The sequence below is a fragment of the Molothrus ater genome, chromosome 7, assembly GCF_012460135.2.
Source record: "Molothrus ater isolate BHLD 08-10-18 breed brown headed cowbird chromosome 7, BPBGC_Mater_1.1, whole genome shotgun sequence".
Taxonomy (NCBI): Eukaryota; Metazoa; Chordata; class Aves; order Passeriformes; family Icteridae; genus Molothrus; species Molothrus ater.
Window position 1 is genome coordinate 28526783 of NC_050484.2, and position 16478 is coordinate 28543260.

At 44.8% G+C, this 16478-nt stretch overlaps 1 protein-coding gene across 9 annotated transcripts in view; it reads left to right on the forward strand.

Moving 5' to 3' along the window:
- The window catches only part of KALRN (kalirin RhoGEF kinase), a 465026-nt gene that overhangs the window by 396623 nt on the left and 51925 nt on the right, over positions 1–16478 (forward strand). For 6 of the 9 annotated variants that reach the window (XM_036386498.2, XM_036386501.2, XM_036386502.2 and 3 more), the window contains 2 exons: positions 12175–12458; positions 13248–13352. In XM_036386498.2, coding sequence (XP_036242391.1) covers positions 12175–12458; positions 13248–13352 — 389 coding nt within the window. Of the gene's footprint in view, positions 1–2516; positions 2884–12174; positions 12459–13247; positions 13353–16478 lie in introns of those variants that run through there. The other 3 variants (XM_036386499.2, XM_054515398.1, XM_036386506.2) reach the window with 2 other exon arrangements.

Consider the following 16478-nt stretch of genomic DNA (forward strand, 5'->3'; position numbering starts at 1 on the left):
TGGCACATCCCCAGCTATAGCTAAATCTTTTGAGGACACTTTTTCATGCAGTTGAGGCTTGCTGACAATTACAGCTAGAGACTGTAGCAGCCAAGGACCTCTTAGACTCTGTTGGGTTTTCTCCTCATCCCTTCGTAAGGCACATGCAGCTTCGGTGAGCAGAGGTTCTCACATCCTCTAGACATGTGGTACAGCCGTAGCCTCTCTGAAAACACTTTACAGCTCAGTCAGCACTTAGAAACCAGTGACCAACTGAGCATCAGATCATCAGCAGTTAGAGCTTCAGATTCATACTGACCAGTTGATTTCAGCCTCTTTGTGGGCCTGCATGTCCTGGGCAGCACATCATGCACGTACTCCAGATCACCTCGTTCCAGGGCGCTGGCTGATCGTGGCCAGAGCAGCAGCTCCTGCAGTGTGTGTCCCTGCTCATGGACTGCAGTCCTGAATCCACTCTGTCCATGCTGAGCTCCCCTGATGATCAAGGCTCCAGCTCTCTGCTGCCACGGGAGCGTGAGCCAAGGCAGGCCATGGGAAGCGTTGCACAACCGGTATAATTTCACTGCATGCTGAATAAATACACTTTTGAGGACTCTTTTGAAGAGATGTTGCTTAATTAATCCTGCAGGGGGTATAATATGTATATTTTTGAAATCCAGTTTTAGCATCGTGCAATTAGCTTTTATGGCCTAGGGATTCTGATTTAAGACATTCTTTAGTTACTAATGGTAATCTGTTTTAATTAGAAATGCAAATGTATTTTACATCCAAATGTGTCTGAGTGGTACAATGTAAAATGATGATTCACAGTGAATACCATTGAAGTGCCTCAAGTCTGGTATTCTTTGTGCCTTCTACAGTTTGAACTCTGAGGATCAACACAATGTTCAAACATCGCTGTCAGCTGAAGCATGTGGAGACTGAATAGATTTCTTTAGGAAATGAAATAAATATTAATCAACAGGGATTCTTTCTGGGACGGCAGAAGGAAAATCGTAGCTTTAGGCAAGAAGGAGTCAAATGCTTTGAATGTTGGCAGTAACTTCAGCTCCTCATTAGCAGAGCACAGCTCCTGCCAGGGTGCAGGTGCTGAGCAGAGGGCAGCATCTTAGTTGACTTTGTCTTAATATCAGAGAAATTACCCAGGCTTTAGCGTTCCAGGCTGCTCATGGCAGGGTAGTAGCTGCTCAGAGCTGTGTTGCTGTAAAATTTGATCTGGCAGTGTGGCTAAGACAAGGCTACAGCAAGGCAAGCTCCAGACAAACATTGAAAGGCTGATGTTTGCTGAATATTCCCTGCAGTCACTTGTCCTGGAGATAATAAACTGTCAGGCAGGTGATGTCTGTGATCAGACATCTTAAAATGCACTAACAGGTCACCTGTAGTCAACAAAGCCTTTGTAGAATCAAAGAGCCTCTGCTACTAATCCTTGCTGTTGTGTTCAAGTGTTTCTTTTCCTGCTTCCTTTGAAAGATGGAGCCAAAAGAAAGTAGCCGCCCAGCAATAGAGAAGATGGCTTTTGTAATGAAAGTTTATTAGACATGTTGCTTGGTAGAGCATTTTTACAGCTGTTTGTGATGAGACTCGGTGATGGAGAAGGGAATGAAGCACTTCATGCAGGGCATCTCTCCACATCTCTGCAAAGCTGGATGTAGGGGGTTTTTCCCATAAGGAGGCTGCTGGTAAGGAGCAATGATGTAGGCACCATAAAAGCTGTGGGTGGCTCTGTGTGGCCCTTCAGAAGTCACAATCTATCAGGTCCTTAGGACTAGCCTCACTGGGAAGGCTGGTGTCTGGGTCAAGGCACTGGCACAGCTTCAGAGGGCTGAGACCTTGGCAGGGTGCTGCAGAGAGCCAGCTCTCCTGTTCCCATGTAGCAGATGCTCTCTGAGACTTCACGTTCCTGTCCATCTTTCTTGCTGACGCAGATAGAGTGTAGTGGTGACTTTGTCACCTGAAATTTGATAAACTTGTTGACTGGCATCACGGGGAAGCTTCCTCACAGAGCTACTCCCTGCCGAGCTGTCAAACGGAAAACCAAGACGCAGATAGTGTGAGCCTGTTATATGGGACAGCAAGTGGTGTTCTGGTTTTGCTACTTAAGCTGAATGAATTAAAGCTTCCCACAAGCCTAACTGATAGTCTTGAGTGTGCAGTTAAAAGTCTCCAAGCTGCTTAGCCATCTCCCTGTGCTGTGTTCAAAGAGCAAAGTGTCACAAGCACCAGCAGTTCTTATCTGTGTGTTTTATTTCCAAACCGCTGTTTGCATTGACTGCATTCATTCCTCCTTTTAATTCATCCCAATCAGTACCTTTGCTGTGAGCTTGTATTTCCTGCTGGCATTTCTGGAGGACAAGGGTGTGGAGGAAGCTGCTTTGGGCTCCAGCCCTGGAGGCTGCGGCTGCAGTGTGTCTGTTGTCAAACACCCCAACCCCGTTGTTCTTGGTGGTTTCGTGGTGTCCGCTCCTGCCCTGCGCCACCTGCAACTTATCCTTATTCCGTTCTTTTCTTTTCAGGGGCTGTCAGAGCCTGAATAATTTAAGAGTGAACAAATGAGAGACGTTCATGGAGGACTCTGTTCTTACCTAGGCACAAATTGACAAGCTTGTAGATTGCCTTGGGTTTCCACTGCACCTACCACAACTTTACTAAGAGAAAAGTCCCCTTTCCTAGACATCTGTGTCACTCTTGCTTAGTAAAGTTATTCAAGATCAGCGCCTTTGGAATTGGTTGGTAAATGGACAAAGACTTTCTCTTTGCCCGGAGCTCCTCACAGCCTCCAAGTACCAAAGAGAACTCCACAGCACTAGAAAGCAAGAGGCAGCTGCTGAATGTTGGAAGCTACTGCATTTGGCAAAAGAAGCTGATGCAAAGATGCACACAGTTGTGTTTGTTTGTTCTGCTTGTTTTCTGTGCTTTCCGAGCCCTCTGTGTGCCTGGAAAGTTTAATAACCAATCCCTTCTTTCTCAACATGCAGTTTTTCTTCCTATCCCAAAAAGCTTTGGGTTCTGTTCTTGCTTTTTTTTTTTATTTTTCCAATTCCAAGTTTGTCACTGATACTCTTCTGTTGTTTCCGTGGAGAATTGTTTGGGTACATAGCTACAGCTTCCTTTGAGATAGGGAGACCTAAATATGATACTCAAACATCATTGTCTTCTCTCCCCCCATTTAACAGAGTGGTCCACCTTGTCACAGAGGTTGCTGACTTCAACTATAAGGCAGAGTTGACCTTAGCAATGATGTCATTTAACTGAGAAATTACTTCAAAATTCTTACAGTAGCTCAATTTGGAAGCTGCTGAATGAAGCTGACCCTTGACACTTGACAAAAGAATAAGGCTTGTGTTTTACTAACAGCTGCTTGGAAACCATGTGTAATAAAGTTTGTTTTTGTGCCCAACATCCAGGATAAAAGATGGCATTTGCTGACTCTAGTACCCTTACGCTCCCAGAAGAGCAGAACTGCTTTGATCCAAGTTTAAAAGTCTGCTTCTATGTGGGTGTCTAAGCATTTCACAGTTCCTTATGCTAAAAGTAACAGTGTACTTGCAAAGGCCAGCAAATGCTGCTCTCGTTCAGCTTCAAACACATTACATTTTCCTCCTTGTCATCCCATATAGCTTTTCATAAAGTTTCAGGGTTAAAATTTTTTTATGGAACATGCAAAAATCTCCCATCAAAATATATCAAGTGGGATTTTTGCTTTGTGTTTGGGGCTTTGTTATTTTTGCTGCTAGCGACACTTATTCTGGAAACTTCAGGGTTGGAGATTATTTTATTTTTGTCACAGAATGAGGACAGTGTAAATACAAAATGTAAAGTAGAACTGAGAGAAGTGCTTCAACAAGTTGTTTCACTACATTGAAATAAATGTTGATTTGTTCAAAAAAAAAAAAAAAGCATGCCCTTTCTGGATCTTGTTAGTCTTGACTTTTTATTTCATTTCTTTGCTGAAGAAATGCATGCCTCTTGACTTCAGCAATGAGCTCAGCCAGCTGTGAGGCATTACAGGAAGGCTGCTCCAATGTGCATTCCCAGCAGATGTGTGGGACTTGCTGTCACTGTGCTCAGGCTGGCCTGGGACCTGTGCTGGGCACAAATTCGAGGCAGGGGAATGGGTGAATGAAGTCAAATGCACACAGATACTGCATCTGGCCTCCAACTCTCCTGTGTGGGGCAACTGCTCTATTTCTGAGCTTTTCCACACCTTTTTATGCAGTAAAAGTGTGTTCTAAAAGGATGTTGCTTCAAGGTTCCCCTGAAGGTCTGTTGCTGCCCTGCCTTGCCTTGTGTCTCACAGTGGTTTAGGATAGGAGCTGGCTAGGAGTATCTCACCAACAGGCTGGTGGATTCACTCTGAATATTTGTCCTCTTATTATTTTTATTGTGAATTCACAGCAGCTTATGTGGGGCTCAGATGGGACTCTGAAGCAGGAAGAATTAGGCTGGTACATGGAGACAAAAAGGCTCAAACCTCCAGCAAGAGAAGTTGTAGATACCCATAACAGTTTTAAGCTGTTCTGTGGAAACCCATTGCAAAGCAGGACACTCATAGGGAAGGACCTCAGGTGTTCCAGCTGCTCTTCAAGCACTTGGTGCCACGGGGCTGAGTTGAACACTTTCCTGAGGGTCTCTTTGGAGGCACAAACATGTGTTCTGCCTTCATGTTTAGCCTTCTGCTTCAGCAGCAGCTCCTGACTGAAACTGGGTTTCCTTTCTGGAGGAAATGAGACCCTGCCCTATATTCACCTGAGGACTCATCTTGCTCTTTTCCCCTTGCCCTCCCTATGGTCACCTCTGATAAAAGCCTAGATCCACATGAAGCAGCAGATACAATAGAGAGCTTGTGCATTTGTTCCTCTCACTGGGCACTCTCGGACAGTACTGAAGTCATGTTTTATTTCAGCAGGCTTTCTCTCTCTGTGCCTTCCCCTTGTGCTGTTTCTCTCCCTGGAGACCCAGCTCACTCATTCAGCACGCTCTCAGGATTTCAGTAACTTTTCTTGCAAGGTCTCTGGGGACCATGCGCCTCTGTGCCGTTTCTCCAGGCTTTTGGTTTTATCTCACTCTTTGAAACTTTCCCAGAACTGCAGTGACTTTTCTCTGACCTCCAGGAACTGCAGCTCTTGAGCCCTGACACTCCGACTGGCACAATGAAGACCTGGAGACTACTTTGGGATGTCAGCTTTCCCAGCACATGTTGGATGGAAGCTGCATCTGAGCAACACCAGCTAAAAATAAAAGCTATTCAACTGAAGCTAATGGCAGGTTGCCACGAGTTATTGCTCATTAAAGTGAATTGACAGATGCTTAACTTCAGCTAATCATTCCCTGCTGCGAGAGCGGCCTGGTATGGAACGTACTCAGATGTGGGAAGGGGATTCACAATAACTAAATTTAGCTGAGGGTATAATTTCCTTGGACTCCCTCTGTAGTTAATGGAAAGAGAGAGGCTCCTAGGGGGTGTGTTCCACTCTGCAGCGCCCTTGGGCAGAGCCTGCACAGCTCCTTGACTGCCGAGAGCAGCAGATGAAGCTGCTGCCTGCCTCGGAAATGAGTGGCTCCAAGTGACAGTGTTTACTCACCCCAGCTGGGTGAGTGCTTGTTTTCCTCACATTAGGTTTCAACCTGAAGTAATGATCAGAAAGCTGAATATTGAAGCCAACAGGTTGGTGACTGTTTCCCGAAGACCAAAACCATATGCAGAATCCCTCTGGAGCATCCCCTGCTTTGCAGTGTGGTTAAAGGGAATTTTGCAGGTCATTCTCTATCTCAAAGCAGCTCTTACATATTTCCAAGAAATGAGAGCTATTCAATAGCAAAACAGTGTGTTCTAAATGTTGTGTGATTAATTCAGATTCTAGTCCTTTTTTCCCCTGTTCTTTGGAAGTAAGTCATGTTCGCATGCTTGGCAATGAAACAGAAAGTCAGATTTTGAGGTTTTACATTACAGTGATCAGAAAGTTTGTCCAATATGTCTGCTGCTTCCTCTATTGGACTAGAAACTTTTTTTTGTAAAATATTTAACTCCATGCCGTTATTCTTGAGTTTGGACAGAAGTCATTTCATCCATATAAGTGGAGCTGTGAGAGTCCTGCCAGATTGATTTTTACCTTTTGATGCTACTTCCAGCTTGAAGCTTCAAATGATAAACAGAAAATTCAATTGAACCTTCTCATTTTGCTCATTTCCAGGGGGTTATGAATTTAGGGAGAGCATTTGAATCTCTGAACAAAATCTGCATTTAGATTTCAGTGGCATAGTTTGAACATGTCTGTAGCCTCTGGTGTGAAGTTCTTTCCTACATGGTCCCATCTCATTTTTAGCTTGAGCTGAGGCACAGGGCAGGTCTGTGGTTGGACACGTGTGGAGCTGCTGAGCAGAGCTGGGAGAGGATGGAAGTCTCCAGGGCACGTTTTGCAATTCCATCGCGAAAGTTTGATGTACTTCTAATCTAAAGGGCTTTTCAAGCCAGTTGTCCTCTGTCTTTGTCTGACACGGCCACTGAAAATTTGCTTGTGTTCACTTATATTCTTCACTAGAGCCTTTTTCAGAGGATGTGTCTGAGGAGACAACTTATCTGTTGACATTAGATGTTGTAAGATACATTATTTACACTGTTAACACCTAGTGTTTTTACTAAAGGAATAGCCGTAAAGTGCCTTTGTATTATCCAAATATTGTTGCCTCCCAGACTTTTGCAAATCCATGCCAGGTTTTACAGGCAGAATGGGCTCTAACACTAAAACCAGGACCAGTACTGTCATCTGCCTAAGCCACAAAGTTTTGTAACCCTGACTTGTGCCAATAAAAATGTTTCACTGAGCATGTTTTGGACATTCAGTACAAAAGCGCAGAAGAGACCAAAGGAGCAGTGTTCATACCTCATTCTGCCATCTTTGCATCCATTAGGTAGAGCTTTAGTCCCAAATCCCTTGAGCAGATCCAAGGGGACTCAAAGCAGCATTTCCCAAGGGAGAGTATAAAGCTTCAAGGGGCTGAGAACTGCGAACTGGAACCTGCAGCCGGGATGATCATGGAGGTGCTCTTGGAAAGGGCAGGAGAAGGTGCATTTTGATGGTTTACATGGTTCTTTTTGTTTAGTGTGAAATACCAACACAGAGGCTTTGTTTGTGCACAGGATGAGTCTAGATGATTCCTGCTGTCCAAGATTTTCTGGGATGGAGATTCCCATTCTTTAGGAAATTTACTCGAGTATAGACTGAGTTAGTATTTTACCCACATCTGATTAAATTTTGTCTTTGTCATAAGTGGTGACAGGAACCACTGAATGTAGAAAATGGGCTCTATTTATCACAGCAGAGCTGATTTATGTGTTCATCAATCAGATTGTCATTATTGGCTTTCATTCACAAGTGGCATTAACTCTGTAAAATAAAATTTGTTGATTTAAATGCACATGCTAGTAGGACTTAAGAGTTCCCATTCTGGCTCATTTTCTTTGACTTTTGTAGAAAAATCCTTTTCTCTCAGGCTGTTTTTCTGGGATGTAAATGGAGCCATAGATAAATCAGAAAAGGATTCATGTCACTTAAAGCAAGCCTGTGCCCTACTCTAGTCTCCTATTTTTATAGCTATATTCTTAATTTTCTTCTAGTTATGGATATTTCATTCCTATTCTTTATGATCTGTAATTATTATGTATCAAATAGAGTAGACTGATGTTTTCTTCTGAGTTGCTCTGAGAAGCCTTTTCCTTCCCTATTAGAGATCTGAGGTCCTGCAAAGGAGTCTGGTACTGCCTGAGCCTGATCAGACAAACCTCCCCTCCCATGTGTGCTCTGGGGAACAGGGAGGTAAAAATAAAATGCCTTGTGTTTATGCTCCAACAGGAATTCCTACTGACTCAAATGAGAATATTACTGTGCCTCTAAAACCAGGTCTATGAGATTTTAGTTTTTCTTTTCACCCGAAGTTGCACGGAACTGAAACCTTCTATTTTCCAAGTACAAGAGCTGTGCTTTTACAGATGTCTGTTCATTTGACCAACAATAACAAACATTTCATGGCTGCAGCAGGGCAGAAGCTCTGAATGTTAAAGCCCTTTGGTCTGGCTGAGTATCTCTCACAGTCCTCTTGCCAGAAGTTTCTTGGAGGTTTGCTTTAGGAGTGTTTTGGAAACCATCATTTCTTCTGTCTGAATGAATGGTTTGGCCAGGAAATCAATCTAGCCACATGAGTCTGCTGACCTTCCTACACCCTTTTTGCTTCACCAAATACCTTTTTTTAGACGTGTGTCCTGGAACGTTGGTGGGAGGAGAGCTCCTCAAGGCAGACCTGCTGCAGTGCAGGACAGCCGCTGCTGCGCTGGTGCTTGCGGGCAGCAGCAGCTGCCTTGCTTATCATGCTCTGAGCTGCTACATCTTTCCCAAAAGCTCCCTGGCTTTTCTTAAACAAACTGTCTCCAAAGAGCTCTACTAATGCAGTTTGCAAAGCACATATGTGCTAGTGCTTTGCAAGAAGAGCACGGTAACGAGTCCTGCTCTTCCGCTCGATCCACCTGGTGTCTGGGTCTCTGGCCAGTATCGAGTGTCATGATTAATGTGTTTGTAGCCATGTGTGCCGCAGAGCAGAGCTCACGTGGCTCAGGAGGTTGTCTGCAAGGTCTTTCCTGGCAGACTTTTTTTTGTGCTTCTTGTTTCTTTCTCTCATTTTGTGAGCTCTGCTCTTCCTTCAGCTCCAGTCCTGCCTCTGCAACCATGTTGATGTGACCTGCTTTATGTGCAAAGGAGATTATTCTCACCAGGGCCGGCAAACTGCAAGTGTGACTCGCTCATAAATGTACCCAAATTTGCAGTTCCTTTGAAAAAGAAAAAAAAAAGGTTATGAACATTGTATGTGGATTCTTGGTGTGGCATGTTTGGTAGCAGTGGGAATTGGGATGGTGAGATGGAAGTGCTTTGTACCAGTGTAGGGCGTGGGCAGAGATAAAAGTCACCCAACGTCAAAGGACTCTCATGGTGGCTGGGGAGAAGGGAAATTCATGCCAGCCTTTCTCTCCCACCTCCCTGCCTATTCCTCAGCCAGCAGAGACTGCCTTACCAGGCAAAATAAGGCCATGTTTCCAGTCTTGGGTTGCATGGGCCAGGCAAAGTGTGGGCTTTGTCCCAGATGCCTTACTGTGCTCAGCCAGAGCAGTTCAGTTAACAAGGAGAAAGAGAGGGACTTCACATCTGACAGGGTTGCATGGCATGACCAGCATGCAGTAACCCTTTGGTGAACAGCCTTTTTCATCACCAAAGGCATGACCTTGAGCAGGAAAATCCAGAGCCTTTTCCGGTGGGATCATTGAACAGTGTTAACAGCCTCCCTCTGGAAAACTGTGGGTTGACTTTTGTTATGGCTGGTGACTCTGAAACTCTGATGTTCAATCTGCAGAGGGTTCCTGGATCTGGGTGTCAAAATTATTACAAGCAGGCAGGGTGGGCTGTGGGCCAGCTTGGGACTGGGACTGGTTCTGCCCATGTGCTGCCTTCCTGGGAGTGCCAGGATTACTGACCATCACTTTCCTGGGACAGCTGAGCAGAGTGCCATGGCAGGAGAGGTGCTGTGTGTCTGTCCATGCCCCAGCTGTGGCTGTGCTGCTGGGCAAAGGAGAGGGAGGCAGCAAGGCTGGGGCCTGACCTTGCTGGTAAATTCTGGGGTGTTTCCCTCTGGGAAGAGAGGTTCCTGCCCCTTCACAGGCATCAGGGTTCCTGGACTTGGCCCTGCCTTGAGCCCACTGGACTGAGATAGGATTGGCATCTCAGTAACAAACTCTTGGGGTTGTCTCAGGCTTCATTAGCCTCCCTTCCCTTACCAAAAGTTAAATTGGCAAATTTAACTTTTGGTAAGGGAAGGGAGGCTAATGAATGGAATTTAACCAATTTTACCAATTTAACTTTTGGTAAGGGAAGGGAGGCTAACTTTAAGTCCAGTTGCTGTGGACTGGAGGTGGGGGTTGGACTGTGTTACTTACAAGGTGTAGTAAAAACCTCTCTGTTCATCAGCTGAGATGTGGTGGGATCAGTTCATCCTTGGTTCTCCTCTGCCTCCCACTGAGCCCAGTCCCCAGCAAAGGCAGCGAGTCTGTGATACATCTTCTCACCCCAAATCATCTCTGGAGTAGCAGCCCCGCAGCATTTCTCGTTCTGACTGCAGCCCAGCTCCCTTTGCTGCAGGAATTCCCAAAGTTCATCCTCCTGCAGCAGCAGTAGGAGTAAGGGCACCTTTGGGCACCAAGCAAAGCCCTTTGGCCAAGAACCCTCCAGCTTCCCCCACTGCCTGTGGGGCTTTCAGTGCTGCCAGGGCCACGAGGGCGCTTGGAAAATCAAACCCACCATGGTGAAACCCTGCATTTTGCTGACGCAAGGGCACTGATAAACTCGCAGAGCATCACGTGGAGCCTGCAGGGAGAGCTATCCAGAGCCTGTTGAGTGGAAGATAAGCTGGCCCCTGACAAACATTATCTGTCACTCGTTGATTTAGCGCTACTTCGTGTACATGAAATAACATCAGCAGGAGCTGGCTAAACCCCAGGCCTTTTGGAGATAAGACTGCTACTTTGCCCTTACAGAGGAATGCCACAAAATCCCCAGCAGCTCCACCTGGGATCAGCTCCACCTGGAACCTGTCCTCCTCTCAGTTCCTCTTGCACTCAGTCCTTTTGTCAAAAAACAGATGATTGAGATTTTCTTCTTGTCTGGGAAGTGAACTTTGACTTTCTCTAGCTTGTTAAAATTATTTCTGTATGTTCTAAAATTTAACCTTTGACCTCAGGTATGTAATAACTTACTGGTTCAACTTCTGACTGATGCTGTGTATGGCTGTAAAACATTCTGACTCTCCTGGTCTGCATTGTGCAAACTGGCAGACAAGGCAGGATGCAATCTCTGCTCCGTGCACAGACAGCTGCAAGCAGCAGCTCTGCCCAAAGGGAGTATGATCTCTTCATGCAGGTAGCAGGAACTGGCTTCTAAAACAATAGAGGTAGTGATTCTCTGCAAGAGTAGCTCTCCCTCAGCATGTGTACAACCCAGCATCTCTAGTGGTATTTATTGCTGAACTGAGAATATCTGGGTGCAGCAGTTTATTTTCATGTGTTGTAACTTAGGATTTTGGTTTCTGCTGGGACAGATAAAAGATTCAGAGATAACAATGTAAAAAATGTTTAATCACATTAGTTGGCTCTTTTATGATGTACAGCCTGAGATGCTTCTTAAAGGAGTGTCACAGTGTCTGAATTTTGTAAAGCATCTTCATCTTAAACTGTGTGGGGATTAAACATCTCAGACCCTGATAGGGAGGGGAGGGAGTTGCCTTAACATGGTTTCAGAAAATTGAAAGCAGAGCACTTATTCCTGAAGGGCAATTGGGAAATCTTTGAGCAACTTGTTTGTTGCTGACATTGGTACATCTTCGGTCTGTTGCATTTGGGGGGAGTAAGGAAGGTTGCAGCCCTTTCTAAGGTGCCAGTCTGAACATGTGTATCAGTAACTGAGGTTGGATGCAGTTCAGCAGAACCTCCTGCTTCCGTATAATGAAACTATTTTTTAATTTTAAACCTTATTGAGAGTTTCCTTTGGTTTGAACAATTTGTCATCTTTTGTAATTCCAGTTTCTTAGTTCTAGCGAATTTGTGAACTCTTCTGGCAGGTTGCTTTCAAAGGCAAAGGAGATAATTTTAAGGTGCTTCAAAGTTAATAAGTAGTCTAACTAAATCATGTCATTGGGGCCAGGAAACAGCTGAGAAACAATTATGGAACCTGACAATGTGTTGGTGGCTGTCAGGTCTCCTGTAGTAGGTCTCTTTTTTTGTGCTTATTTTCTTCCTGGCAATTCACAATGAAATTGTAGGAAGAAGCTGAGAAATTCAGCACTTACCATGAAAATCAGGCTTCCATAAAAAAACCTGAATAAAACCCTGCATATAAAAGCCTCGGCTGTCTGCGATCTTTCATAAGGACAGATACCGTGGTAGGAAATGAGAGAGGCGTGTGAGATTGTGGGAAATGCCCATTGCAGGGCATATTCCTCTCTCTGGCGTGCAATAAAGTTTGCATAAAGTCCATAGGTCACGAAGCCTTTCCCCAAGGCAGGCAGTACTGTGGTGCTGGGTGCCGCGGGAGCAGAGGGCTGCTGGGATGAGGTCTCACCTGCGCCGTCTCCTTGCAGACGCGTACTCAGTCTCTGCCAACGACAACGGGGGCAAGTCTGACTCCGTGGCCAACCTACAGCCTCAGCCATCCCTCAACTCCATCCAGAGCTCTCCGGGCCCCAAGCGCTCGACCAACACCCTGAAGAAATGGTTGACCAGCCCCGTGCGCCGCCTGAACAGCGGCAAGACCGAGAGCCACATCAAGAAACAGAAGAAGGTGCGAGATGGCAGGAAGAGCTTTGACCTCGGCTCACCAAAGACTGGAGATGAAACCACTCCTCAGGGAGACAGCGCAGATGAGGTGTGTGCCGGTGTTTGTTGGTGTTTGTTACGGGAAATACCATCTCCTCCGTGGGGTGTGAGTCATGCTTGAGTAAATGCAGCTCCCTTAGGGTCTGCAGGGAGCAGCGAATCATACATAAAATTGCATTGGTGCAAAACAGCTTTATCATCCAAAGGGAAATGGAATGTATAAGGAATAGTGCTTCATAGTTTGCATATATTGTTGTCCTTTGATTAAGTTTTTTAATAGCCTACTAGAAAGCTGCCATGGAGAGAAATGAAGTTATTCTTGAGCAGCTGTTATCAGTTTCTGCTGAGGTTCATATCCCCTTTATGCTACCATGGCAGTGTAATTCCTTATTGAATGAAAATACTCCGAGAAATAGCCATGTTTCTGTTAAATCTGCTGTGTAGCTGTACCTGCAGTTTTTCTGCAGGCATGTTCTCCACCAGAATGGCACTTTCCTGATAAAGTGAATGAGGACTTAAAAACCAAAAATGCAGAAGGTACTAACTGAACTCAAATAAGAGGAACACATTTTTAAAAATGTACATTAAACCATTTTTATTTAAATGAAAAAACTACTATTCTGTCAGCATACAGACAGATGTAGTTGCCTTAGCTGTATGAATGACCTATAAACTGTATTTCTGTAAGCTTTAGAATGCACCAGGATTAACCAGCAAAACCTTATGTCTTTACTGCTTCTCTTCCATTACCTGTAATTCCCTCCTTCCAACACGATACTGAACTGAAAAGATAAAAGGATCCTGTCCCTGTTTCTAATTGTATTTAACTTTTCTTCAGAAGAGCAAGAAAGGTTGGGGAGAAGATGAAGCAGATGAAGAGTCTCACACTCCTCTTCCTCCTCCCATGAAGATTTTTGACAATGATCCAACCCAAGATGATATGGTAGGGCTTCCCTTACTATAGTTTTTCTGTTTGAGTGCATTTCTTGCATAGCTATATCCAGTGGTTTCTAGTGGTCTCCTGGTATCAAGGGCCTAGACTTGTGGTTATAAGAGTCACCTGTGTACAAATCATAATCTAATACCTTTTTCCAAGTGAATTTACAAACAGTGCTAGATAAGCAATTTAGCCCTGTTTCATGGCAGGTGGATGGTGTGCTGTGCTGTGTGTGGGCAGAAACTCCCTTCAGATCAATAATTTGTGTTTGCTACGTCTGTTTGAAAAGTGCTGCTAGTGTCTGCCTGTAGCAGTGGAAATGGTGCTTGGTGGCACCATGCTGGTGGTGGTAGTTCTCTGACATTAAGTCAGGATTTGCTGTGGTAACTGGCCCTGTGGCTTGCAGAGTCCTGTGTTGGACTCAGGGTGAGAGCCTGTGAATGTGGCTGAGACAGTGGTTTGCATTCAGAGCCAGTTTTGTCTGTACATGTCCCCCCAGCCTTTCCTGGTGCTGTCATCTCCCTTGTAGAAAACCATCCTTCTGTTTTTCAGTTTCCTGCTTTCCTGCTGGCATCTGTTTTTAGCTCTGCCACTTCTGTATTGCTGTCCTCTGATTGTAATTGCTGCAGGCAAAGAGGCAAGGATAGGGGAGATTAATAAATTGTCAGGAAAGAAAAACCAAAACAACCCAGAATGTTCTTGGGGAAGGTTCAAGCCGAAGTTTGGAAATACAGAGAGAGGAGGATGTAAATATTTCTGGGACTCAAGGAGCAGAATGATGGAGTAAAGGATTTGGGGGCTTGCTGCTAATCTGTCAGGAAATGTTATGACATTGTGGTGGCAGCAGGAGCAGAAGGAAGCAGCTGGAGCTGTGGACTCCTGCCCTCGGAGTGCTCTGTGTGCTCATGGCTCTCTGGTGAGGGGCAGAGGCGAAAGGTCAGCAGAGCAGAGCCCTGGTGGATCCATGCCCAGCACAATTGCTCCTGCCTTGTTCCCCATGGTGTTTAGCTAAATGTTTGGGGCTTAGTTTGCTTTTTGGTTTTGGGGAGATGGTTTTATTTTGTTGGTTTTTTTTTTTTTTTTTAAGAAAAACAGAAGTGCTGCAGCTCAGGTCACTGTTTTTGGTGTCCAACATGCCATGTGATTTCAGGATTTCTTAAATATGTTTCTGACAGCATAAATGTCATGGAACTAAGCTGTTTTCTGCCTCATATGTCTGAGCTTTACAGAGTGTTTTGGCATCCTTTTTCTTCACCCACTCCTAAAACAGAAAATTAAATAGAGCAAGATGCATCTGAACCCCCTTTTTTATCCTCTTGTTTTTCTTGCCCTATCCAACCTTTGCACAAAGGGGTAAAAAACTTAAGCCCATAGGGTCCTGAATTTCCTGGCACAGGAGCACCATATTAGCAATGTTTGAGCCATGCTGGAGCTGAAAGCTCTTTAATGGTGTTGATTTGAGCACAGTGTCCTGCTCATGTCCTCCCTCTGTGCTTACAGGCATGGGCTTAGGCTGGACCAGCAGCAGCAGTGTGGGGCAGTAGCTGTGGTAGGTAGGAGATGTCTGCATGTATGGGAGGTGACACTTTTTCCCTGAGTCCATCTGCCAGGCAGCTGTAATTGTGCCTCACTGCTCCTGGAGGCTCTCATAAAGACACATTGCGAGATCTTTTCATATTAGAAATTCATAATTTGGTTCCTGAAGAATAGAAGTACCGTATTTCTATTTTTCTTACTCAAAGCAGACTCTTGTTGATCACAGAAGTTTTATTTAACCCTGGGATTCTTGTAGGCAGCAAATATTTTCATGCTTCCTTCAGAATCCTGCAGTTATTTACTTTTCAGAGATATTGAGCAATTTCAGTTAAAATAAGTGACAGCAACAGCTGTTTAATGCCTCCAAAAATTGGACTCCTCCTGCTAGAATGGCTGTGTTTGGCACTTATCATCAATGTATTTGTCCAGTATCTCTTCAAAGTCCTTATTTTCAGTCTTTTTTTTTTTCCTAGACACATCCGTCTGCATTGCAGGTGAAACAGGCGGGCTGAGTTTTTACATTAGTATGAGATTCCTTCATTACCAGCCTAATTCCTCAATTACCAGCCTGATTACCTGTAGTTTTTGTTGTTGTTGCAATTAGAACTGTTGATTAGATGTATCATTTGTGAAAGACAACTTGATGAGTAGCAGTGTGTTCATGTTTCTGTTCTGTCACAAGGCTTCTGGTTAGGATTAATCTCCTTTGCTTTTTTTTTTTCGTTGTGCTGGGCACGTGTCACTCAAAGGGAGCAGCCTCCCCAAAGGGCTGCTGAAAAAGGGTGGCCAGCTGCCTAATTCCTGCCATCCCATTCCCCATCTCCCTCCCCAGCACTGCTGAAGCTCAGATGGGTGTTTGCTGGCACCTGCACAGTGACTTCACTGAAATAGCTGTCCTCCACAATACTTTCATTAAGCAGCTGAGGGATGAATAAGCTTCTTCATGATTTATAAAAATTTAGCCATGCTTTAGTCTGTGTCAGCCTGACAACAAAAGGAGGTTGTCCAAGGGCTTGTGGTTTTAGTCAGGGCTTTAGTTTGAGTCAGGAAGAAATGTATATGCAGGTGAGCTAATAAATCCCAATTCCCATAGCTATCAAGTGGGCTTGGGTGTTCATACTGAGGTTTCTTAGGACAGCGGTCAAGGGGTGATTTTGCCCTTGTAGAGCAAAAACCTTAAATTAAAACAGTTTTTCTGCCCTCCTGTGCCAGGTACCCAGGAGGGGTGGGGTGTGTAGAGGTGTTTTGCCTCCAGTGGTTGCAGAGAGGGGACAGAAGAGTTTTAGGTGACTGAAATTGCATGAGTGGAAGATGTCATCTTAAGTTGCAATTGATCTCTGAGGAAAGGATGGGGGATGATTTGTTCCCCCCTGCCTCCCTCCCCTACTGCCTGAAATGCCATGTGTACCTTGTGCTTAACTGCTTTTATCAAATATGCATGTATGGGGGAGGGGGTAATTTCTTACATTTGCAGTAAGAAAATCAATTTTCTGGAGCCTGTAAGACTGTAGATGGCCTTAGAATGAGGAACCAACTTTAAGAGAATTGTAACCTGTTTGTAAATGAACTTCAGTTCTTTGATGCTGTTCCCTGGTT